Raw genomic sequence first — 24,233 nt, 5'->3', positions numbered from 1 at the left:
ATACAACATCTTTGTCCAGACCGAGGACCGTTAACCCTAAACGGTTACGTTTGATAAATCATGTAACATCGTGTGTTCAACTGCAAATAAGTTGAGATCAACCTAACTTGAGATTGTTGGCTGTAAGACACATATTTTCCAACAGTATTTTATTTTCCCCATGTAAAAATACAATAATAAAAATAGATTTTCGTCTACATTTAAACAGGCACATTTAAAGGCAGCTATGCCATTGAGAGGTGTTTTAAGCAGGAGACACTAGAGGTCGCTGTTCATCAAAGACTCACTACTGTAGTCCACAGGTGAACAGACGCTTATGTAAAGTACATGTCTGATGTGATTACTGATCATTATAAATAGTTAATTGTGTCCTAATGTGTATAAAAACGTCAGGAATTAAAGTGACTCATTTACATAACGGCCTGAGGACAAAAAACAGGCACACGCACACACACGTGAATGACATTTTTATTGGGTTTACCATATGCAAGACCATATAGATCCCCTTAACCTCATACTTAAGTTTGTATATTTTTAACATTGCATAAGATCATATAGAAGTGATCTATGTAGTGATATGAGAACCTTATTTGTTTGATGCAATTGCTAGATTGAGGAAAAAAAGAAATGACACATTCATTCTCTTTGATTACAAGTGTGATCATATTCAGTCATGCATTACAGTGGTCTGTGGCTTATGACTTGAATGCAAAACAAACTGGGCACTTATAAGTATTAGGCTACAGATTTGATAAGTTTGTCCATCACATGAAATGATTATCGATGCCAAAATGCTCAACCAGACGACCTATTTGTGAAGGGAATTAAAGGTAATGTAGCTGCTATAAGTAGAGAGGTTAAACGCCACAGATCAGAGTATATCAAATGAGGTTACAACCCGAACCAAGCAAATCAAAAACACAAAAACATGTTAAATCTCATTGCAGAACATGAGAAAGTCTTAAAAGAAGACCCAAAATAAACCTTTGCTCTGAACCAACACAGGTAAGTTTCATCCTATTAAAAGTTAGCGTCTCTGCCACCAGAGAAAGCGGGGAAAGCAAGATTGTCTGCAGTGCTCAAGCATAGGCTGTCAGAAAACGGATGGAGTGTCTCATCAGTCAGCATGTCCGTGTGAATATCAGTTCATGTGGGGAGTGCTAGTTGCCCTTGGTGCGGTCACACAAGTCGGATGAATGTTAACATGTGTGAGGGAGTGCAAGACAGTACATAATTGGAAGGCTTCAGAATACTATAGCAAATGTAAACATAGCCTAGCTCTGGCAGGAAATCCAGTCTACTTTGATTTAACCTCTTTGCAGATGTCAGATTTTGCACTTTTAAAAGCCCTTGTGTGTGTGTGTGTTTTGTGTGTATATCTATATCAAAAAAACATGCATCCATACTTGTTTCCCCGACAATATAAAAACGGTTTTAGTCAAGTGTATACGTGTACATGTGAGTAAATGGAGGTTTGTGTGTCGTTAACAAGTCTATATGTACAAAGTGTGCCAGCATTAAGAAAAGTTTACTCATCCCTGACACTAAGATTAAAGTGTGCAATACACATAAGACATTGGATTTTGGTCATTGGGAAAAAAGGCAACACTAAATGATTATTTGTGAATGAAATATCCAACCTATCAAAACCACACATCAAACCTGAAAACAACTTTCTATAAAATAAAAAAAAGTGTTCTAAAATGCAGTATTTACATTAACAACATTACAGGCTTGTAAGCAATGTGCACAGTGTTGTTTTCCACTGTAGTGCTTGTAACGCTGTGTACGAAATCTACACAATTCAAAATGCTTAGAAGAATCTATCACAATGCAAGAAAAAAATACATTTGTTTTTTTGTTGTTTTTTTGTTTTAAATGTAACAGTCAACTTCATAGCCAGCCAAGTATAGCTTTGTTATTGGTTATCAAAACATGTTCCAGGCATGTTCTCAGTGAAAGACACCGTATTTCAGCATCAGCTGTTTCAATCCTAACTCAGAAATTCAGTCCTGTACAAACAATGCAAAACAGAAGTTAACATTGTCAAGATATTCTCGTTTTTTTAAAGATCCAGTATAAACAACTTCCATTCGAAGCTGTGTTTTTCTATACAGTGTACAAAACGTGCAGTTTTTGTTTTTAAGAGTTAAATATTAATATTGAATTTGGATTATTTACATCAAAACAAACAAACAAAAAAAAATCCTCTGGATATGAACACAAAGTCCTTCACCACTGCCTTCAAACAGTTCCAGTCCCTCAAAAAAAAAAAGATCTTAATCAAACAAGATGTTCCCTCAAGCATACAAAATAAACCAGTTAAGCAAAATTCAGAAAGTCAGTGGGAAAAAAAATAAAGACGCCACTGTCTCGAGGATGTTTTTCCTGACAGGAAACCGTTGGAGGACACGGATGTTTTTAAAAATATCATTACTCTAAAACAGAATTCACATTTGAAAACATCTTTGACTATTTTGGCAGTTCACTTTAGACTTATGAACATGAGGTCTCAAACTAAATTCAGAAAAACAAAATATCAGATTAAACTTGATATAAACTTAAACATTTCAACATTTAGAGAGCACATTTTTTTTTTTTTTAAACACTTCTTCACACTACTACAAGTCCACGTGTGTAGAAGCAGCAGAACTCAGCTTGCAACAGTTTTGATGAGCGTGTGGTGTTAAAGGTGCGTCCAATACTTTAAAGTTTCTTTCTTATAAAACAGGTGAGTGGACTTCCTGAAAAATATAATAAATCGCTTAATCCCAGAGCACACAGTGGCTGTATCTGTGGGTTAATGCGTTACTAAGGTTACAAGATAGACTACATGGTGCCACAAGCAGCTACACTAGCAACACATTTACTTCAAGCCAAGAAAGCAAAACATAAAACGTCTCCTGCATCGTGGCATTTCTGCTGTATCACTACAGTTAACTTATTTAGTCTATGTGAAAATGGGACTTTGATGTTTTTGTTCATTACAGGTCACTTCAACCTCAACACTAATAAAAAGGCCTTGTAAGTGATAAATTACCTAATGCCCCTTTACTTACAGTATTAAACAACTGACATTTTTGTTCACGCCATTTTCAACCCAGTCTGCGATTGTTCTTTCTTTGTGAATAGTTGAGAAAAAAAAAAAAAGTGTTTCAAAAGTGTCTGAAAATGTGTGTTGTTGTCTAGCTGGGATCCTCATGATCACAAATCTCAGTGTAACTGGTTGGAAAAAAAAAATAAAATAAAAATAATGTCATCGATTTGTTTTTGGGGTGAATTTCACATTTAATAGCCTAACTCTTTAACATGTGCTAAATAAATGTACAATTCCCTTCTTAACACCTCTAAACAATGATTTTGAATTTGATACTTTTGACTTATAAAGACCACACTGATCCCTTAGCAGACCCTTGAGTTGGAGGATATAAGAATTAACTTGATAGATGACCCTGAGTGAATCATTGGCCTTATATGATGATGGCCATATTTTATAGCATATAACACATGTAGATTGCAATTCCTTATGTTCAATTAGAAAATAACTTGCCGCTAATTCAAAAAAAAAAAGAAAAAAAAAGTCCAGTTTAAATGTACAGGCACAAATTGTCAATAAACAGACCTATATACATCAAGAAATAAAAACAAAAACGGAGGGAAAACACAAAATAAATGCACGCCCCTCCCCTTTAAATCTCCATTGTGCCAAACGTTCTTCCACAAAGATGATATGTTTGCATCATAACACCTGGAGCTCATAATACTGAGTCCTCCTCTTCACATCCTGGAACCCCTTTCCTGAAGAATCTGCAGAGACAAACCAGAAGTCATTTAGTATCAGTCCCGAGCATTTCACTCGTCACACAGTCACTTTAAATGTTTTTATTGAAGCACTTATTCCTGTCACAGTGCATACTCTCCCAACCGAAAGCAGTGTACATGTTGGGTTTAGCAAACACACTGAACAAGGTGCAGAGAAAAGGGGGAATGCTTGTGCGAGTGAGGAAAATAAAGCCAGAGACTAGAAAGTAGAGCCAATTCTGGGTGAACTCAAAGCAGGAAAAAAAAAGAAAGAAGGTGAAATCAACCTTGGTTCTGGAAAGACACGCCGCTGAAACCAACCACCGCTCCCTGAAGGATTATGAACTGCCAAAGATGTGCCTTATCGAGGTAACAGCAGCAATTATCTGGTCATAAATGAATCGTTTGAGTCAGAAAAGTCAACAATTCTCTGGATACGGCTTCTGAACCGTGAGGTTTTGCTGCTTTTTCCTGTTTTACATTTAAGTAAATTGAATATCTTTGCGCTCAGGCGGTGGAGCTCTGGAAAAATGGTATAAATATTTACTATTTTCTCATGTTTTGTGCACAGAATCAGCAGATTAATCGATGAAAATACTGAAATGCTTAGTGAAGTTCACTCAAAGAGGCAGAAACCTGCCGATTTTTCTGCTGAAGTTTTGTTTCTTCTCAAGTATCAGCTTCAGTTTAACTGCTGCTACTAGGGACAATAAAACGGACAAAGGGAGCATAGTAACCCTCCCCTCCCTTTTAAATGTCATTGAATGAGGGACAATGAGTCAACTGCAGCAGCTGATGATTCAGCATGCCCTCCATTAACCAAGGCTGTGAGCATTTCAATAATTACAAGGGTCTTATTTACACTACTGAAACAAATGGAACTCTTCCCATCTGGCTTCAAAGAGAGCTTCACCTGCAAAGAAGTGTCCGACCAGTCTCGGCAGAAACCATCTGGTTTTTGATCTAGCTTTGGCTCGTAGGAGGCCAAAGCTGATTTTCAACCTGGATTCAGTCACCTTAGTCTGGTTTAAGTAGATTATCAGCTTAAGTTGTCTTTGAACAACAAAATGGGAGCAAAGTTTTCAGTAGCGTAAACTGCGTCAAGGAGACACGGGGCAAGGAAGAGAGGGACAAACTAGAGGTGTGGCGGAGGGACTACGAGCACTTGAGCGCTCACCAGTGAGTCATAAGTGCTCAACCCTAATCAGAGTCATTCATTTCATAATCCGTCTCTTCGTCCTCGCTCTGAGCAACATGCAGCATGCAGACGGCACAGAAGAAGACAAGAAAGGCATGGTGTAAAATAATGGAAATGAATGGAGGCGTAAAATGTTGGAGAGGAAAACAAAAAGGGGATCACATTAATAACTACATTTAATGTCTAGAAAAACACAAGAAAACAAGTACAAGTGTTATCCAAGGGCACCGTTACACCGCCATTAATTCACTTGTTACAGCTGATTCCAAATTGAGGGATTTATTACAAATGAATAACATGTTTCTTTGAATAGTAACATTAAACTCATCACACTCGAGGACCCAGTTTGGATGTGGTGCCCCTGGAAACAATCACAACAAAGTCTATGCGCTCTCTCTCCCCCTCTCTACATTTGCTTGAAAGATGCACTGGAACTGTTTAATTGCCACAATTAAAATAAGCAGCAGCATGAAGAGAAGTTGAACGGTGTGTTCTTCATGTGTGGTTGCCTTTAAGGAGTCGGGGGCCCCCAGCGGGGATGAGCTGATGGGAGTTTGAATTCCTCAGGGCGTGCCTCCTGCTTCGCTCCTAAAGCCCCTTGAGAAAATGACAGACCTTGCCCATAGCAGCACTAATCTGCAGACCTGTGCTCTCTTAATGCCCCACAGCACAGATGATACTGTTAGGACAGCTTTTTTTTTTCTAATTTCAGGGAACATCTAACGTGAGTATGTGCTTGCTTTATTTTTTTATGTTTTATCTTCTTTTTCCCTCTGTGCAGGCTGTCTTCAACTGAAGGGCTGAATATTCACAATGTTCTCTTTCATAGAGGTTTCTCATCAATAAACCAGAGGCGCTTTCAGTACTCTGGTGACATGTTCATAACTGCAGTGCATTTAAAAAACATCCAGCACAGGCCATCACTCACAGATGTTTGCTATGGATGGATTTTCAACCGGCCCCCCCTTTCGACACACACACGCACGCACTTACCTTAGCCTTCTCACTGGGCTCACTGTTTGTCCCGTATGATTGATTGTGCAGCTCCTTTGAGACTACGCACAGGAACTCTGCTTGGTCCTCGTTTCCGTAGTTGTAAGAGGAGCCTATGCTGACCAGCTAGAGAGAGAGAGAGAGACACGAGAGCAGGGAGGAAGAGTTAGCCTTAGACTGATGGAAGGAGAGGCAACAACTGGGTTACTCACGGCGGGGGAACCAAGAGGTAGAGAGACGTTAAAAAGAAACGTAAAAGAGGTTGACAACCAATCAAAGAGCACAGAGAGTCTACAGGTTCCTGCAACTTCAATTCAAGTCTTCTCAATATATTATAACTGGTTTCACTGGCAGTTCATACAGAGAAATTAAAGTATGCTCTGACTTCTGCCACATAAAAACATCCTTTAAATCAGATATAAACCCACAATTCCATGATTACATGGTACCACTGAGACCATGAGGCCAACAGGGCACCCCCTTTAAAACAAATACACCAAGAGAAGATAGAAGTTAGAGGCTTTAAATTATATTTCAAGACTTTAAGGCTACATTGAAATGTTTCAGTTTTAAGTTCTTACATCTATAAAATGCAATGCAAACTTTATTTTCAGGACCTGCAGACATGCCAGCACTGAAAACACAAATTAAAAACATTTGTGCCGATGACACGGACAAACAGAAGACTGAAAATAAATCACGCCCAAATCAAATAAGTGGTGGCCTGCAAAAATAAGGAAAAGATAATGAAAGAATTAGTGCAAAGACAGAAAAATAAATACAATCAGCTGACAGTTGTCAATACAGGTGCAGGGACTTGACCACAGGAAGCAAACATGCTGGCTGAAGTTCGATGGAGAATGATGGATCTGACTTGATCGGACCAGGCTTGTTTTAGGCAAACAGTTCGAATCGATGCGATTACGTTTAGAAAGAGTAGCTCACTGCCATCAAGTAACAACGGTGCTATTCTTTAGCTCTCTGATTTGAATGTGAGCACGACACAGACGATATGTAGGATTTTCTCAACCGCTTTAAATGCCATATTAATAAGGATCAGTACTAGACGCTATGTGCTGCATCCTATGATCTACTTTCTGAGTCATTATGTCTTGCTTTAGCTGCATGGCTTGAACTGAGTGCAAAACAGCCCAAATTTAAAAACATCAGAGTACTCACTATGAGAAAACTCCACGCGGCATCTTTAGAAATATATTTTAAAATAAGCATTTCTAATGTTCCTGTTCCCAGTCACGTCAGTTTAAATATAAAGACACAGAGGACACAAGAGGACAAATAAAAAGATGACATCTTAATAAACAAACTGCATGCACACCTGGAAAAAAAACAAAACTTGAGGGGGAAAGGAAAAAAACAAAACAAGAAACGGGCAATTCCTGTTCTTGAATAACTGCTTCTGCTGCTGAATGTTAAGTGTGTGCACACTGCAGGCTACATGTATACCGTCTGTACCCAGGTGTGCATGTTCAGACATGCATCGTCTCATTAGCCGCTGCTGCCGGAGACTTGTTGTTGTTAAGAGTTCTGTCTTACATGAGGCATCAAAACAGCACAAAAAAAAAAAAAAATATATATATATACTCTCAAGTAGCTGATGTAGATTTCACCCCACTAAAGACTCTTCAAAACCTTTCAGACTTTCAGCATGAAAAACACAAAATGTCAGCGTTCATGGAAGTCTAAAAGGCGGCAGTAGGTCATTAAAGCTCATCTCCCCCCAAAAGACTCTCTTGGGCTGATGACTGAGCTTTAGGCTTTGCATGTGGAGCTTTTCTAGGAGTTTCCCATCTGACCTGTGTAAGGAGATTAGAGAGATTTCAGCTCTAATGGGAGATCCCCGTCTCAGAGAGATTCATTCACACGCATAATACACACTCCCAACACCCAAATGTGTGGTTTCTCATTAGAGAAAAAAAAAAAAAAGCCTTTGGCACTTCCAGCTCAACACAAACTCTCTTGTATACTTGGATTATTCTGTCTTATTATATGAATCTATTTCAAGTACCTGCTGGGAAGATAAATATAGATATTATTTTTTATCTCTAAACAACCAGCCCTATATTACAGCACAGCCCCCCAAACAGCCAAGTGGCTACATCAAAGCAAGACACAGAAGGCTGATTACAAGCGTACAAACTGTGAATGCAGTATGAATAAAAGAATGATAAAATGATGTCACAGACAAGAGAGAAAAAAAGGTGTCATGTTCTCTTCGCCTCACTGGTAAGCAAGCAGTACAAATGAAAAGCATCAACTAAAAAAAATTAATTAAAAAAAACAGCTATGTGTCTACTTGGGACAAACAATGGCCAACGGGGTGTGTATGGACAACATGGGGACCATGCAGTGACCAGCCCGTGGACAGAAATTTGTGGGACACACCTCTCCGCTGTTGTTTGGCAAAGCAGACTCCTCTCCCTTCACCTCCCTTGACACAATCAGCAGAAACTCTGACTGGTGGGCCCGCCCGTAACCTATACTGACAAGCTGCAACAACCAATCAGAGCACAGAAGGGATGCCCGGATCACGTATGCGGACATTGAGAAAGATGTGAGTTGCTGTTACGGCTTTTTAAAATTTTTATTTTTATTTTTTTTACCCATTTCCAATATTGAGGATTGGACTTTCTGGGTCAGTGTGAGCATAGCGGGGTGGGTGAAGCACATGAAAGGAGGATTGCTGCTGTGACCCCCGCAGGTGGAGATTTACCTGTTCGAACTTCCAGCCGTCAGACATGGTAGAAACCATCTGTGTCAGCTCCTCCTCCTGGCACTGCAGCACCCGGTACACATGCTTCACAGGAACCTGAGAGGAAAGACGAACACAGGAGGGGAAGTGTGGTCAAACAATTTAATAAAAACAGAAACTGTCACATTCATGGAGAAGTCTAACTGAGCAGAACCATCTTATACCTGTGATGTTTTACAGTCGCGCTCCCTGATCTTGTCCTTGATGAGCTTTATTAAGGATGTAATGTTGTAGAATTCAGCTTCTTCTAGCACACCTAAAAGAGTGAAGAAGAAACAATTAAGTTTTTGAAAGGCAGACGTCCCACTACTACATTTTACTACACTTGTACCTGTATCATTATATGTGACAATCACACTGAGGTCCGACTGACTTCAGGGTTTTGCAGAGATGCTAAAATATGTGATAGAATCAAACATTTGTATTGCCGACAGAGACGTTACCTTCCTCTGCCAGGTCCCTGTTGAGCACCAGTTTGCCATGCCTCAAGTAGTTAAGCACTGGCCCGAAGTATGTGGGGTCTCTGTCTATGAGATAGGCACCAGTTTCATCCTGAAAACAGAACAGAAGGATGATTAAATCAATAAAATCAAACACAAACAGCCCGACATTAAGGAATGTGCTTATCTCTGGTCAAACCCAGACTTCAGGTTCATTTCTACACATCCAGCAGAGGAAATGCATAGTACACACGGAAGCTGAAAGGGATTGCAAATCTTCTCGTCTGATGTTTTCCCAACAACAACAGCGTTCTTTTATAAAAGAGACAATCAATATATAGTATACCTTAATTGAAACATAATCCCTGTGTGTGTGTCGTGTGGGGGTGGGGGTGGGGGGAGCGGTACAACATTGTGCATCAACGGATAAAAACTAGAAGGATGAGAATTACGAGGTCAGGTCCTGTGCCGATAATCTCTACAGGGGCTGGAGAGGACATGCGCACATGGTGGCACGCGCACGCAACAGCTTTTGGGATATCACTCCGTGATTCCCGACGGCCTTGGGTTTGATCCCGATTCCTTCACAACCACTGGCTATTCCCCTATTTCTGTAAGTACTGTGATTAGACCGTCTTTGTCTCATGAGGGAAAAGGAGGCTGAAAACAATTAGAGCAGAACAGAAAAAGATTTGGAACAGAAGGCTGAATCCACCAAGGGGACCAGGAGGAAGCACCTTGGCTTACAACTGACAATTAGCCTAGTCTGGTCTGTTACATAGTTGGCCTAACACGCCGTATGAAAGTCTGAGTTTGAACAGCTGGCTTAACCACTGCAGCTGACACCGGCCTACTACTAAAAGTTGGTTAATACGATGTGACATTTAGTGAGTCAAACGTACATGACATTTGGTGGAACACTCGGCACAGAGGAAAAGCCTTAAGCAAATGTTGTGCTAATCTGCAAACGCTGCAGGACGTTTGACTTTACATCAGTCGAGTATATGGCTTCAGGGGCAGTGTTGGCAAATTAGCAGCACCGTCAGTTGCTACAACAACAAGACAGCAATGCTCACCGAAGAACACGTGCACATTCATAGTTACCTTGTCTTCACAAGTCCAGACATGGATTCAACTCAAAACCCATTAATCTTTCCAGTAATGAGAAAAGGTCCCAGTGCATTTTCTTTTGTAATGAATCTCTGAACCCTCTCGGCTGGCTGACCTCCTTTCCAAAGCAAAAATATCCCACCGGAGCCCAATGGAGATCTATTCTGGTCTCATTGCCCTGTGTCAGTTCCTTACATTTCCATAGTCACTGAAGTTTAAGCACAGTCACAGGTGGGTCTGCACGGAGGAAGCAGTCAGGGCCAACGCTGCACAACTCACCGCATTCAAACCACGCTGTAAACACTCATTGAATTTAAAACATAGGTTTAGCTTCTGGCCTGCACCAAGTGTTTATTACTATTACATGGCCACCAAAGTTGTTTCTGAATGATGTGCTAAAGATGGTTAAACACTGAAAAAGTGCATCTGTTCTTTCTAAACAATACAGTAAACATACAGCTAGCTCATTAAAGTATATATCAAGCTGAGACACATATTGTATCTCCAGTTTCCAACTTTTTGTTTCCCTTCCACTCTTCCAGAAAACAGTAAGATGCACAAAGTGCATTTCAAAAACTAGAACAGGCGTGTTTTTCTGATCACCTCAGTGAACTCGAGAACAAGACGGTCTTGTTTATATTTTGGATTTGATCATCTGTCAAAAACCTGTCCATCTTGTACTTTTCATATCGGCTTGAACAAATATTGCAAACCACTTGGCCTGTAACAGAGCACCATTGTCTCTTTATTAAGACTTGTCACGGCAGGAAAAGCAGAGTAGGAAGCTGAAAACATTAGCGATGGCTCTATTCCAGCCAAGTAATCGCATCACTGTTGACACCTGTGTTTGACAAGTTTAAGTGTTTATGCCTTCCCAAGAAGTGTATTCAACTTCAGTTTCACACTACATGTTTCCCCTTGGTCATGTTCATCCTCATTACAATGGCTCTGTAACTCTGTCTGTGGACAGTTATGCTGGAAAAACAAAAAATACTTTTAAAATACTCAGGATTTTAAGTCTTAATGGGAATTGGTTTGGCAAATAAAAATGATAAAACTTAATGTTATAATAAACATGGGCTGGGTTTGAACCCAAGCTTGATGCCTGACCTTTAAGGCACTGTGAGGCTCTTTACAGTCATACATCATGAGGGAGCATATGAGTTTGTCGGTAGGCGGTTTCTCAGAAAACATTAACATGTCACGGCAGGGAAAACACACAGGAGTAAACAATTATGTTTAGCTGCTTTAGTGTCAGGCTTGCAGGTATTGTGAAGGCAGACACTCATCCTAAAATGTTAAAGGCAGATGACACGCACTATACAAATAAACTATTGTATGCTACCGCAAAAAAAAAACAACACCCACTGATCAAACACTAAAACCTACTATACGTGTCCACTTCTTCAGTAAACTTTCTGACAAGCCTGTTGCCGGTCCTTTGGGTGCACATGCATATATAGGGAGAGGGTTTTTTTGGGGTGACAGTGACCCAGTTCAGCAAACTGATTATAGGGGCTCTTATGTGGGCCCGTGTACACAAAGGGGACATTGTTTTTAATTAAAAACAAAAGGCTGTGTCTCTGGGGGCCGAGGCTGGGGAGCACTGGGCAACAAACAGAGAGGGTGGAGACCAGTGAGAGAATAGGAGGAGGGCTGCTGGGATGTGCTGTAGACAGGCAGGAAAAGAGAAGGGAAAACTGAAGAAATTTATTGAATTAGAGAGGCTGACGCGCAGCCAGGGAGTCCATCATCTCATGTGCGATACGGCAAAACAAAAACTACCTTAACACATGTGAATACTGACGGTGTGAAGAGGAACAGAAGAGATCTTTTTGACCATAAAAAAGGAACAACAAACAGACATTCATACATACATATAAGGACAAACTACAAACCAAACCAGATATCAACTAATACACTGAGTAGGTGTCAACAACGCCTACAGTAACCACAAGAGTGGGTCAGTACGATATAGATCAGCATAGATCATATTTGGCCTTGGAAAAAAAATATTGAAACTGCAGAGACGTATGTACATACAGCGCACATACAGCGCATAAAGCCAATTACAGGGGTGGGCTTCACAGCAGAGCGTTTTAACCTTATCATTCTTCTCACAATATGTATCCTCCCACAGGAAATACCACGGTGACCCACCCATCAGGCACATGATGTCCAACAGAGAGAGCTTTTTTCGCAGACACATCAACACTGAAAATCAATTCTTAAATCAACAAAAGTAACAAGTCGCTGCGCGTCGTGCTCCGGAGCACAACAATGGGTGTGCTCCCGAAAACTTTGCATGCGACCGCTCACTAATTCGAGCCAGACAGGTGCGAGTGTACTCGCTGCTAAATTTCATATAGGCTTCCAAATAATACAGCAGACGGTTGCCAGTAATTACAAGACAGAAAAACAGCAACGGCCAGAGATGAAAACAATTAACACTATCATGTGAAGTCATTCGGCATTTGCTCAGGCCAAGAATAAAAAAGAATGAAAGCATTATCACTGAGAACGCTGCTCGGCCTTCGCTGCAGCCGGAGCACAAGCCCACTGCAGAAACAGTACTTAAAAGATGTTGCAGTAGATCTTCCGAGTCACATGACTGGAGTTACTTAGCCAAGTGGAAGTCTGATCCTCAAAGAGTAGGAGCCAGGAGTCCCTCTGGAGTACAAGCAGTAATGGCATAGTAGACCAGGCCTTCACCCTTTAAATAATACACACATCGCATCGAGGCTATAATATGTGAAACGCTCATCTTTCAAGATATTTAACACTGTTCATCTGAATGAGAGTCTGACCTTTCACCAAGGCTGGGTGGAACTTCTCACCTTTCTAACATTTTCAAACTGTGCAAGGCAACACCATCGATGCGTTCTGCACAACAATTTATGACAGAGGAATGCTTCGGGCAGCAAATGAACAGCTCCTTTTAAAAAGTCCCCTAAAAGCTTTGCTACCGTGATGAGAGGCGGTTAAGAAGCTCCGCGGTAAGCTGGTAAGTCAGGAAATCAGTGCAACCTGAGTTTTCTTTGGGAAGAATGGGAAATGTGTTTTGCATTAGACTGGGAGTGAAACGAATAGTAAACTTTCCAACTGACAAGGATTTAATTTACTGTAACACAAGGCTATGATCAATCGACGGTGCCTGGCTTTGGTGAATAAAGTTGCTTTAGACTGATAAAGTCGATGGGACCGGCCTTGAGTCACACCTGATTTGCCGATACCGCCCTGCAGTGTTCTGTTGAGCACTTACCGCATAAAGACAGAGACGGGAGGAGACCAAGATATCACCGTTAAATATTTACGTCGCCTCCCACGGTGTGCTTTAGGCATGACATACAACCTGAATCCGGCATTAAATGCGTCCACATTTCTCTCACACATGCCGCAGAGAGAACTTCTCCGGGCAAAAGCAAATGGATATGAATGCGAAAAAGAATAAAAGATGTTGAAGGAACAAGAATCCTTTGTGATGGGGGTGCTTGAAAAATTGATGCAGCTCTCAAGAGCTAGAAAGCCAGGTCTCTTCTTCTTGAGTGGTCGCGAGCTGAGTAGTTTGAGAGCAGGAATCTGCCAAAGGGATAGAGGCCCATTGATGTGAATCTCTCAGCTTGTTGACTTGACAACTGATGGTTTTGAGAGTTACACCGCTTATGTTCTCACGGCATGAATCAGTCAGTTAAGCTCAACACACCGACTAATAACAATGTCACTCTAAAGTGACAGCGGCATGTCAATACTGGGATGAATATCTAAAAAAGAAATATCAGCTGTTACGGTCGTGCACATCACATCACTTCCTTCACTTTCTCCCTGATCTACCCCAATGTGCAAAACAGGCTCCAGTCAACAACATGAATAATGCAGTTCTCCTCAAGAGTCCTGCTGAAGCACGTCAGCCTGCGTGACTGAGAACTGAACCACTCATTTCCTTGGCTGGGAAACACAATACTGCATTCGCCCAAAAAACAGAGCTCCTCGCCGATCTCTGTTACTCTGCCGGGCTTCCTATGCACATGTGTGATGCAAAAAAACAAAAACAAAACAATAACCTTTTTGGCTCAGTCGCAAATAAGATGAAATCATGCCATTGTATATAGTTGAGACACTGTGAAGTGGAATAATATCTAATAATAACCCGTCCTTTACTGTGAGCTATATTAAACCAGACTGCCTGCAGGAGAGATGTATGGTAATGGCTTGAGGGTTTGATACACACTTAAGACAAGGGATTGAAATAGACTGAGCCCTCGCTCTGGAAAGAGAGAGAGGGGGGGGGGGATAAACTGACAAAAAAGCAAGCTGATTATTTAGAGATTAAGATATTTGCATGAAAATACGAGATGAGCCAGTCTCAGCTTAGTATAAAGGGAGACAGAGGTGAAGATTAAAACAGGCAAGTAGATGAAAACAAAGAATAATGGGGCAGTAAAAATGAACGTGGAAAAGCAGAGCGCATTACACTATGTATACAGACACTAATACATTGTGCTCGACAGTGCTGGGGGGCCGTAAAGCGCACACACACACACACACAAAACTGGCAGATGGACAAACAGAGAGAAGGCTACATCTGGAGCATTGAGGCCATTCAGGGAGATGAGTGATTTCATCCAGAGCCTCTCGGTTGTCAGCAGCACCTCACCCCACTTGGCAATGACTTATGTGCTCATTAGGGGAGCCTCAGCACCAAGCAGCAGCACAGAGGATGATTACTGCAGAGCAAACACAGCCAAGTATCAAGAGTAACCTCGGAGAGGAGAAGGGGAAAAAAAAAAAAAAGAAAGAACAAATTGATCGAACAATAAAGTCTTATGTGTAGATCATTTGGTAAGTTAATTATAGCGCCAAGCTTGCAGACATTACAATTTCACATTACTGAATTTCACATTTTCGTCTGTTTTAAAGCTGAGTGACTTAAAACCAACCAAAGTTTAGATTAAATATGAATAATTATTATTATTTTAAAATCAAAACTGTGCACTTTAGCAGCAAAACGAAGGATGCTGTCACTATTTGACATTTGACACCTCGATGAGTGCAACGCAATGCAACGTCCTCAGATGGGGAAAGTTTCCAACTTACTGTGGCGACTTTTTACTGTAAAAGCAATACAAAATTTTTTTTTAAAAAGTTGAAAACATGCTATATGTTTTATTTTTAAACAAACAACGCGTTTAGTTAACCACGACGCCTGTTAACATGTTAAAGTGAAGATAAACAAAGAGGCATCCGGACGTGAAGCAGCATCAGGATCGTTTGTCATGTGGTGACTGTCGGAATCTAGCTAGCTTAGCGGGCTAATGCTACCTAGCCGACAGAAAAACTGGAGTTAGCGCTAAATGTGAATAAAAACAGACTTTACCAAGGATGTGGACATGATGAAGTAAGCTTATAAGCGTCGTCACTCTCCCACCTCACTGCCCCAACAAGTTAATAAAAAGCTAATTTAGTGTAGGAAATAAAATGTGAGTTAACCAACTGCGCTCCTAAACTAGCCGGACTTAGCTTAGCATTTACCTTGTCGGAGTCGAGCTCGGGGTCAGCTTGGCTCAGTCTGTACAGAAATGATTTGGGATCCCGACACAGCGTCTGTCTTGTTGTTAAAAAATACGTCCCGCCGACGTTTAGTCGAATCCATTTCGACGCCCCGACGCCGGCTGAAATGTTTCTCTCCGCCGGTAAATGGGCCAAACATCTCCGGTGAGCGGAGCTGCTCGTCTCGGAGCTGTTCTCTGCCATCCCTCTCTCCTCGTCTCCTCCGCCCTCGCCTCGGCTCGGCTCTCTGTCTGCGCTGCTGACAGGAAATATCTGAGCTGCAGCCACTAACTTGGAGTCCACGATTCATGCAAAGCAGGGCTGCCAGCGCCTCAGCCACTCCTACTAACCCCGCTCCACCAGCACTGACAGACACTTGCATAAATTATTCCAGAGGAAAGAGGTTGATCTACTGACGCCTCCGTATGGAGCAATGATCTCTTGATGCTGGAGAGCCTGGAAATGTTATCTTTAAAGCTAGGATGATAAACACCCTTAATCACATATTTATAGTATGCAAGAACAACCATCTTCAGGATAAAGTAATTTCCACGACACAAAAACACTGATAATGGGCCGGTACTTTATTTACATGCTGCAAAGATGTGAGATGCCATTGCCACTGAATGCTGCTGCTGCTGCTTTTCACTGTGTCATGACTGTAGTTGTTAACAGAAGACAGGACACATGGCTTTATTTGTATGCCTAAATCCCTACATGCTTTAATTACTGGACTACCAAGCATTAAGTGGAAAATTCATCATTCAACATCTACTGACCTAGCGCACAAATAATCAGAGAGAGAATGAACAGATTCATTAAATTATCAGAATATGATTAAATCACTGAGCAAATAGAAAATGTATGATATAGTAAGAAAAAAGCTGTAAAATATTATAGTTTACAATAATTATTCACATTCAAAGGCTTTACATCTCAATACATACACAACATGGCCCCTGAACATGACTTCAATCCAAATATGATTCATATATTAGAATTTAAATAACACAGAATGAACTAGAGGCTAAACAATAGCCATCAAATAACCTTATACAAGAATAAAAATACAAAAACTGTATCCTAATATCATTGCATTACTTGCTTCAGATTTTAATAATACATCATCTGTACATCACAGTTCTAGTCAGTTACAAGCCAGGTAGAGTATTCCATACACAATGTAACCGACTGCCATCGACTTGATTCAAACAATTTTTCTAACTAGAGGAAAACACTTCTCCGAGTGCTTCCCTCAACTTTATAGACAGATACAGCAATTTCATCGGTTATTTGGATCAGATAGATATCCTTTAACTGACATCCAACCACATTGAGCCCCGGGCCCCAGGGCCAGAGGGGTCCTATTCACCTATACTCCAGTCACACACTGCACACACAGATTCAGCTGAAGGAAGAGGACCTTTTTTTTTCTGTTTTTTTTTTTTTCTTTTTTGGAAAAAAAAGGACCTTAAGGTAATATGTCAAAAAAAAAAAAAAAAAAAAAAATTAAAAGCATTATGATAATACATATTGCTAAAACAAGAGCAAGAGTTAAATCAAATCGCTTTAATTTCTATTGGGCCAAATGTCAGAATGGAAAAAATAACAATAATAATAATAATAATAATAATAATAATAAGATGGGCCGATGAGCCCGATCGATGAGGCAGTTCTGCCATCTTGTCCAGGGACAACAGCTTTACCGTGATTGCTTCCGTGAATGATAGTATGTGTATGTATCTCTGTTGATGAAGGTTTTCTGTTCAGCATGGGGTGGTCAGCAAATAAGATTTTTGTTTTCAATAGGACGTACTGAAAATTACTATCCCACTATCCCACCGGAAAAAAAAAAGGAAATTGAAGAATTCACACCACAAAGAAATAGCCAGTGAATGGTACAGAACAGCCAAATCATCCAATAATATTCGCCATGGTTGCCAATGCAGTCAAAAATACCCACCTTTAAACTTGAATAAACTATATCTCCAGTGCCCTAGGAGAGAGAAGCGGACAAGGCTGAGCTACAAAACTGGCCATGCAGGAAAGATAAGCAAGTTATGATTAGGAAGTACAAGCTAGTGGCATGTTTACCCGCCCTCTGTTAGCAATACCTCCTCAGTAACGGCAATGGAAGGCTCACACTTATACAGAGACTGATTCAGACCCATGTCTCACTGCAGACCGGCATTCTGCTTTGTTACATCGAGACCTTAATTGGACTGCAATAAGCAAGTACCAAGAGACTAAAAAAACAACTCAAATACCATGGGAACATTTGGGCTCTGACAAAAATATATATAGGATTTGAGTTTGGTAAACGTGTGAGACTGAATCAGCTTACAGTATCTGTTACAACTATGGAGTATATGCATTAGAAGTGGGGCTTGACTACAGCTTGCACGTACGATGTAGGATTAGGATATGGTTTAATTAAGATATCAGGATAGGCTCTGGTTCATAAAAGCTAGATTTTGTGTTATGGTATCATTGAAGCAGGAAACCAGTCCTTGCATTTGAGATAGTCCTAGCGGTACCCAAGCTTGTGTCACTTTACAGGACAAGCTTTCCCTCCCCCCCCCTCCCCTGCAGAATGTACAAAAAGCAGATGTGCATGGTGGCAGTCTTATCATCCATACATGGAAAAATGCAATAGAAGCCTCACAGAGAGCACAAAGAACAAGCAAAGCAACCCTGAATCCAAAGTTGTATTTTCCCCATGGTTCTACTCAGGAAAACAAACAAGGTCTAGATGCCAGCGTCTCTAAGAGTTTGTTTACATTGCGGTGATGAAGGGCACTAAAGAGGGTGTTACTCTGCTCAGTGATTGGCCTCAGAGCTAAAGAGGAGTGGCCAAGGGAGGAACGGTGCTCCTATAGGCCAGGGTTTTGGTGCCTTTGATAGATCTTTCTCCACACTTCCTGGATCTTCTTGCACCATCTGTCAGCATTTCCGCTGGGGTCCATCAAATAGTATGTTCGATTAGGCTGCAAACATAACAGAGAATGAAAAGAATACATGAGAAGAGAAGAGACTCCAAACAAGTATCAACATGCTTCTGGAGGAAAATATGTTGGACAGACTTCAGACAACAAACAGTCGTGTACCGTGTGAACAAAGAAGGTTTTGAAGTTCTTGGCCTCAGGGCGTAGCTCTAGGGACCAAGGGATCTCCCCTTTCAGGACCTTGTTGACAGGATCCACGTAGTACAGGTGTGGTCCTTCAGTGAGAAGCAGCTGTCTCCGTCGAGCAAACAGACCCTGCAAAGGAATGCCACACGTCTCGAGACATTAGTTCACCAACAGAGGGGGCTATGAGGCCAATGAGACGTTCCACAGCAGGGAATTCCCCTCTACTTCCTATATGCTAGCAGTCAGAGCAATACCATGGGAAGTGACTTCATTTGTGCTGAGAAGACTTTAAATAGAAAACCTGTTTCACATTTACTGTATAGTCTAGTTAACCATATCTCAACACTGTACATCAGTATGAGTAGGATAAAAATCTCATATGAGCTCGAGCACACACACACACCTTTCGTTTATCCACGGGGCCCATTTTCAGGATCAGGTTATTCTCCACAAACTGGTGCCTGTGTAAATAAACAACAAAAGATTAACTTACAAAAGATAACTTACACAAAAATGCAAAAATGACCCTCAATAAATACTCATCTAACTTTATTCCACCTTTCTAGGACAGGGGCAAGACTGATTCACATGAACAGGTTGAAACATTGGAGGAGGTTTACCAGGGGTTTCCAGTGGTCTGTTTGTCCAGCAATAGCTGCTTCTCTTCTTCAGTGAACTGCAGGTCCAGCTCAAAAGAGTTATTGTCTAGGTCATGGATGTACTGCTCAATGTTGCTGCTGGACCTCTGCGGGGGCGTGGATTCATGTGGCGACAGGGAGTGTGATGAACTGGACTGGGCCACCTGCATGTTGCTGAACTGGCTCAGGAGGTCATCGTACTGTGACAGGAGGGAAAAAGGTGTGACGGTGTTTAGCTTAAGATTTGTGGCTTGGTTTGGGAGAACACCATGAATAAGTAAAAGAGACCTGGACCGTAATGAATTGTCTTACGTTTCCATAGCAGTCCTCATCATCTTCAGACATGGCTGGCAGATAGGGGGTGAGCTTGGGGGGTGTCTGTATGTGTAGGTCGCTCCAGGAGATGGTGTCAAAGAAGGGGTGCTGCTTTAAAGGGTCGTACCCTCCCATCTCTTCACAACCAATCCGCTTGGAAGGGTCCAGTGACTACGGCAAAAAAACAGAAACGGATACGATGGGTTTTATAACAGCTGTCGCGTAAATAACTAATACCAGCATAGACAACTAATACCACATTAATGTCCCCACAGAAACATTTAATTAAATCCCACATACATAAATGAATGATGGTACTTGATGACCTACCAAAAGCTGTTTGACGAGATCCTTGGCTTTGGGGAAGAATTTCTCTGGGAATTCATACTCCAGCTTTATTATTTTCTGGAATATTAGGTACTCATTTCTACAACAGAAGAGGAAGAGAAGAGACGGTTAGGGAGGTGTACCACAAGTAAAATATTGTTTACAAGATTATTACTGGGACGAGCCTTTGTTACACTTGAAATGACCTTAAACAGTGAACGTTAATGGGAAAATAGAAATGTAATATAATCAGCCATTATTGAAGCATGAATTAATGAGGATTAACTGAGCTGTGACAACAACATCCCCTTAGTACTTACCCAGCTCTGAACGGTGGTAAACCAGCCACCAGCTGATAGATAATACATCCCAAGGCCCAGAGATCAGAGCTTTAAAAAAAATAAAAAATAAAAAAAATAGAGGGGGCAGGGAACAGAGAAATAAAGTTAGATATGTAATGCCACACTTATCTGAAAAAAACAAAAACAAAAAATAAATAAAGACCAAACTGTGTTACCTCTTGCAGGCTGATTTCTCTGTTAGCAGCTCTGGAGACACATACTGTGCTGTCCCAACAAAGGAGTTTGCTCTCGCTGCAAAACACCACAAATAAATGGTAACAAGACACAATTAACCTCATGTCACGTCACTGATACAACTGTTATACTTCATGCTGAGATGTACATAAACTCAGGATAGTCATTATACCTTGTTTACTGTCTGATGATAACTGTTTTGCTGTCCCAAAATCTGTTATCTGGATGTGCATGTCTTCACTCAGAAGAATATTCTCTGGTTTGAGATCTCTGAAATGGGTAAGGGGGACATGTCGTCACACATGGGAAAAACAAATGCTCAGGAAAGCAGCAAAAGATGACGGAAATATCTTTATGGATGAAACAAACAGAAAGTCTTACCTGTGTATTATCCCCTTATTGTGTAAGTATTCTAGAGCACAAACTATTTCAGCTGAGTAGAATCTAGTACAGGTCTCATCAAATGAACCAATTTTGCGAATGTATTTCAGGAGTTCTCCATTCTTAGCGTAGCTAAGACCAAAATCTGAGAAAAGCTAGTTAAGGAACACTTTGATTACTACAAATAAATTGCTAGGAACCATCTGGTACATTAATATATATATATATGTCATGCCTTGATAAACCAGACTTTAAAAAGGATACACAACTTCTCATCATCTTGAAATGTGAAGAAGAGTTTGACGAAGAACGGGTGTTCTAGATTTGACATCAAATCCCTTTCTCTTTTCACGTACTGGGCTTTGTTCTCCTTCATAATATGGCGCTTCTCTAAAATCTTAACTGTAAGAGAGGAAAGAAAATTTCAGAATATATTAGTAAAAATACACCCAGGAAGTTTTCCATCTTGCTAATAAAGTGTAATTCACCAAAAACCTGCTTCATTATTACTTACTTGCATATTCTTTCCCCGTTACCTGCTCTCTTGCCAGGACAACCTTTGGATAAAAGAAAGAAAAAACATCTTATTTTCTAGTCAGGCTTGAGAGAAAATATTTTAACTCTTAGGGCCTGTTTTGTCAATTCACCTCAAATGAACTCAAGATGACTCATTCCAAGTACATTAATCAAAATAATGCTAGCATGTAGCAACATCTACCCAGGTATAACTCAAAAGTGGAATGCAAGCTGCATACCGTCGAGAAGGAGCCCTCTCCCAGTATCTTGCCGAATCTGAAGTCCTCTGGCTTCTTCTTGCGTGGCTGGGGGGCCTGGACAGGCGCTCCTACAGCTGCTGCGCCCTCCATGCTGGGACAGTGGCTACTGCTTGCGCCTGGGATAGCAAGTGGCGAGCAGGAGTCAGGGTGGTTTCTTACCATTGATGGATGCGAGCAGGAACAGATGACAACGCTGGGCTGAATGGGCACAACATCATACTGTAACGAGAGAGGGGAGATTGACAACCAGTCAGCAGGAGGGTGATGCAGTTGCGATGTGATTTAAATGGCGTGTCTTCATTTAAGAAACACGGGAGACCTTGCATCCCCGTATAAAAAAGCACCTTTAATTGCACTCCAAAAAACTAAAACTGCACAATCCATCCCTTCATCGTGACTGACGAAACGAGCAATTACCCAACCTATTTCAGATTATGTATACAACACGAGAAGAGACAGGGCTCAGAGGATCTGGATCGTATAGAGTACACACAGTTTCCAAGGTCGCCGACTTATATTTACTGCGGCTAACACACTTAGGTAGCGTATCACAACTTAAATATACAATTTCAAGTGAGACCACTTGAGGAGCAAAGTCTAGAAGTGATAAGGACGTATAACAACTAGTGAAGAAGCCGCTTGAAGAGCCTAGTGGTCCCACCTTCCTGTGTTAAAAGTTGTAGAAACTATGTCAAAGTTACTGCTTTCATGTGACAGCTGTACTTACGACCACAACTGCACTCAAACTCATCAGATTATGTGTGACTACATGATAAAAAACTGCCACTGCAGCTAACGCAACCACCAAACACTGACTGTTTGAAAAACTCCAAAAAAGAAAGGATAAACACACAGCGACATGTTGAGCTGTGTGTTAGTTATTTTTAAACTAAACTGAGTCTGAACACACTCACTGCTGATGTTAAGTTAGTACAGTTGGCCTTAGCTTCTTCTCATTCAAAACCAAGGTGTGGCCATTTAGCTGCCTTATCCGGACTTCACTGCCTGCTTTCTAAGTGATCGTCTAACTATCTACTGACCCATTACCATGAGTCAACCACGTAATGGTTGATAGAAAATGTCAGCTAGCGTTAACCTAAACCCGGGTACTCGGGTAACAACAGGCCTGTGCGAACTTTCTCTGCTAACTAAACGCCTGGCTAGCAGGCTAACGTTAGCAGCCTTGTCAAATAATGCCGGTCATCACTGACAGCGAGTTATAAACTTGACGCTAACAGCAAAGGCAATTAGCTCACGTTAGCAACGCCAGGTAACTTAAAAAAAAAGAAATAAATAAAAACCCGTGTGCCGTCTTCACCTGACCGTGTTCAAAGTTAGCGTCAGCGTCCACACATATGGGAATTAAAAATGGGTTGACAAGCGAGCTACACAATGTTAACCGTAAATAAATAAATAAATAAATAAATAAATAAAAAGAAGAAGCTATTTCTCCTAAACCAAAGGTGGGACGCAGTGAAGCTAACGCTAGCCTGTTAGCAGACAGGAGCATCGCTCGAAAGCGCGAACATGTTTGGCTAACGTCAGCCAACAAGATAACGCTCCTGACCAAGGGGAAATGGTCACACAGCCACCCCACCAACAAAAAACAAAAAACTAACAGCAACCGCTGGTAAAACGCTAAAATCAACAGCGAATAATTCGACGAACCTTCAACCACAAAGCGAGCCAGGTGTTGGGACAACCTCGAGTAACGTAGCAAACATTAGGTGTTGTGTTAGCTCAGCTAGGCTAACGCTGCTAGCGGGGTCCGTAACGTTAAACGATCTTCTGCGGCTAGCACCGCTCTTCAAATGGAAAGGCCCCGACGTAACTATTTGTTGTCAAACAGCCGCCACACTGTACATTTTCAGCGCTGGCTTCGAGCTGTTGTTCACGTTAAAGTCGCGACACTCACCAGCTGACTTGTAGCTCTTGCCATGGGAGTTTTCCGCGAGTATTTATTTGGAATAAAATAATTAGAGAAGCTCCAGTAATGGCTGCCTCTGCGCCTTCATTTTCGAGCTGTGACGTCGTTCCACAACAATGTTACCGCAGGACAGCAGAGGAGAGTCCCGCTGTGTCCGCCCCCCTCGCCACATTTACAACCTACTGAACTTCATCTCACTGAATCCGATAGGCACTGAGTCAGACGGCAGCAGTTGTTGATATTCAAACACCGCAGTAAACGTGGCCTACAAACTATCTTTGCGCCGGTCTGCTTTGGATTGACTCCCAAACGAGGTTTTATCTACAGGTCTTTGACACCATTT

The 24,233-nt window shown here is 41.3% G+C and overlaps 2 protein-coding genes across 6 annotated transcripts; both read right to left on the bottom strand.

The window, feature by feature from the left end:
• Positions 1–452: 452 nt before the first annotated feature.
• Positions 453–16,250, bottom strand: kctd5b (potassium channel tetramerization domain containing 5b). Of its 2 annotated transcripts, XM_019262129.2 has the most exons (7): positions 15,842–16,250; positions 9,206–9,314; positions 8,927–9,018; positions 8,724–8,819; positions 8,396–8,500; positions 5,993–6,118; positions 453–3,807 (listed from the first exon to the last, which is right to left on the bottom strand). In XM_019262129.2, the coding sequence occupies exons 1-7, from the start codon at positions 16,061–16,063 to the stop codon at positions 3,778–3,780; spliced, it is 780 nt and encodes a 259-aa protein (XP_019117674.1). In that variant the 5' UTR covers positions 16,064–16,250; the 3' UTR covers positions 453–3,777. The 2 variants fall into 2 exon arrangements, with proteins under 2 accessions (XP_019117674.1, XP_010734549.1); XM_010736247.3 differs by lacking the exon at positions 8,396–8,500 and having other exon boundaries at positions 15,842–16,245.
• Positions 16,251–16,425: 175 nt separating this feature from the next.
• pdpk1b (3-phosphoinositide dependent protein kinase 1b) lies at positions 16,426–24,117 on the bottom strand. 4 transcript variants are annotated; one of them, XM_010736244.3, is made up of 14 exons: positions 23,879–24,117; positions 21,943–22,182; positions 21,702–21,744; positions 21,452–21,589; positions 21,188–21,332; positions 20,979–21,076; positions 20,788–20,863; positions 20,591–20,659; positions 20,274–20,370; positions 19,941–20,114; positions 19,611–19,828; positions 19,394–19,451; positions 18,967–19,119; positions 16,426–18,846 (listed from the first exon to the last, which is right to left on the bottom strand). In XM_010736244.3, exons 1-14 carry the CDS (start codon positions 23,900–23,902, stop codon positions 18,733–18,735), a joined length of 1,647 nt encoding a protein of 548 aa, XP_010734546.1. In that variant the 5' UTR covers positions 23,903–24,117; the 3' UTR covers positions 16,426–18,732. The 4 variants fall into 4 exon arrangements, with proteins under 4 accessions (XP_010734546.1, XP_010734547.1, XP_027144908.1 ...); XM_010736245.3 differs by lacking the exon at positions 23,879–24,117 and adding an exon at positions 23,632–23,824; XM_027289107.1 differs by lacking the exon at positions 23,879–24,117 and adding an exon at positions 23,282–23,488.
• Positions 24,118–24,233: the final 116 nt, after the last annotated feature.

The sequence above is a fragment of the Larimichthys crocea genome, chromosome XVI (genome assembly GCF_000972845.2).
Source record: "Larimichthys crocea isolate SSNF chromosome XVI, L_crocea_2.0, whole genome shotgun sequence".
NCBI classification, from domain to species: domain Eukaryota; kingdom Metazoa; phylum Chordata; class Actinopteri; family Sciaenidae; genus Larimichthys; species Larimichthys crocea.
Note: the sequence above shows the minus strand (reverse complement) of the source record. Positions and strands in the feature narration are given on the sequence as shown.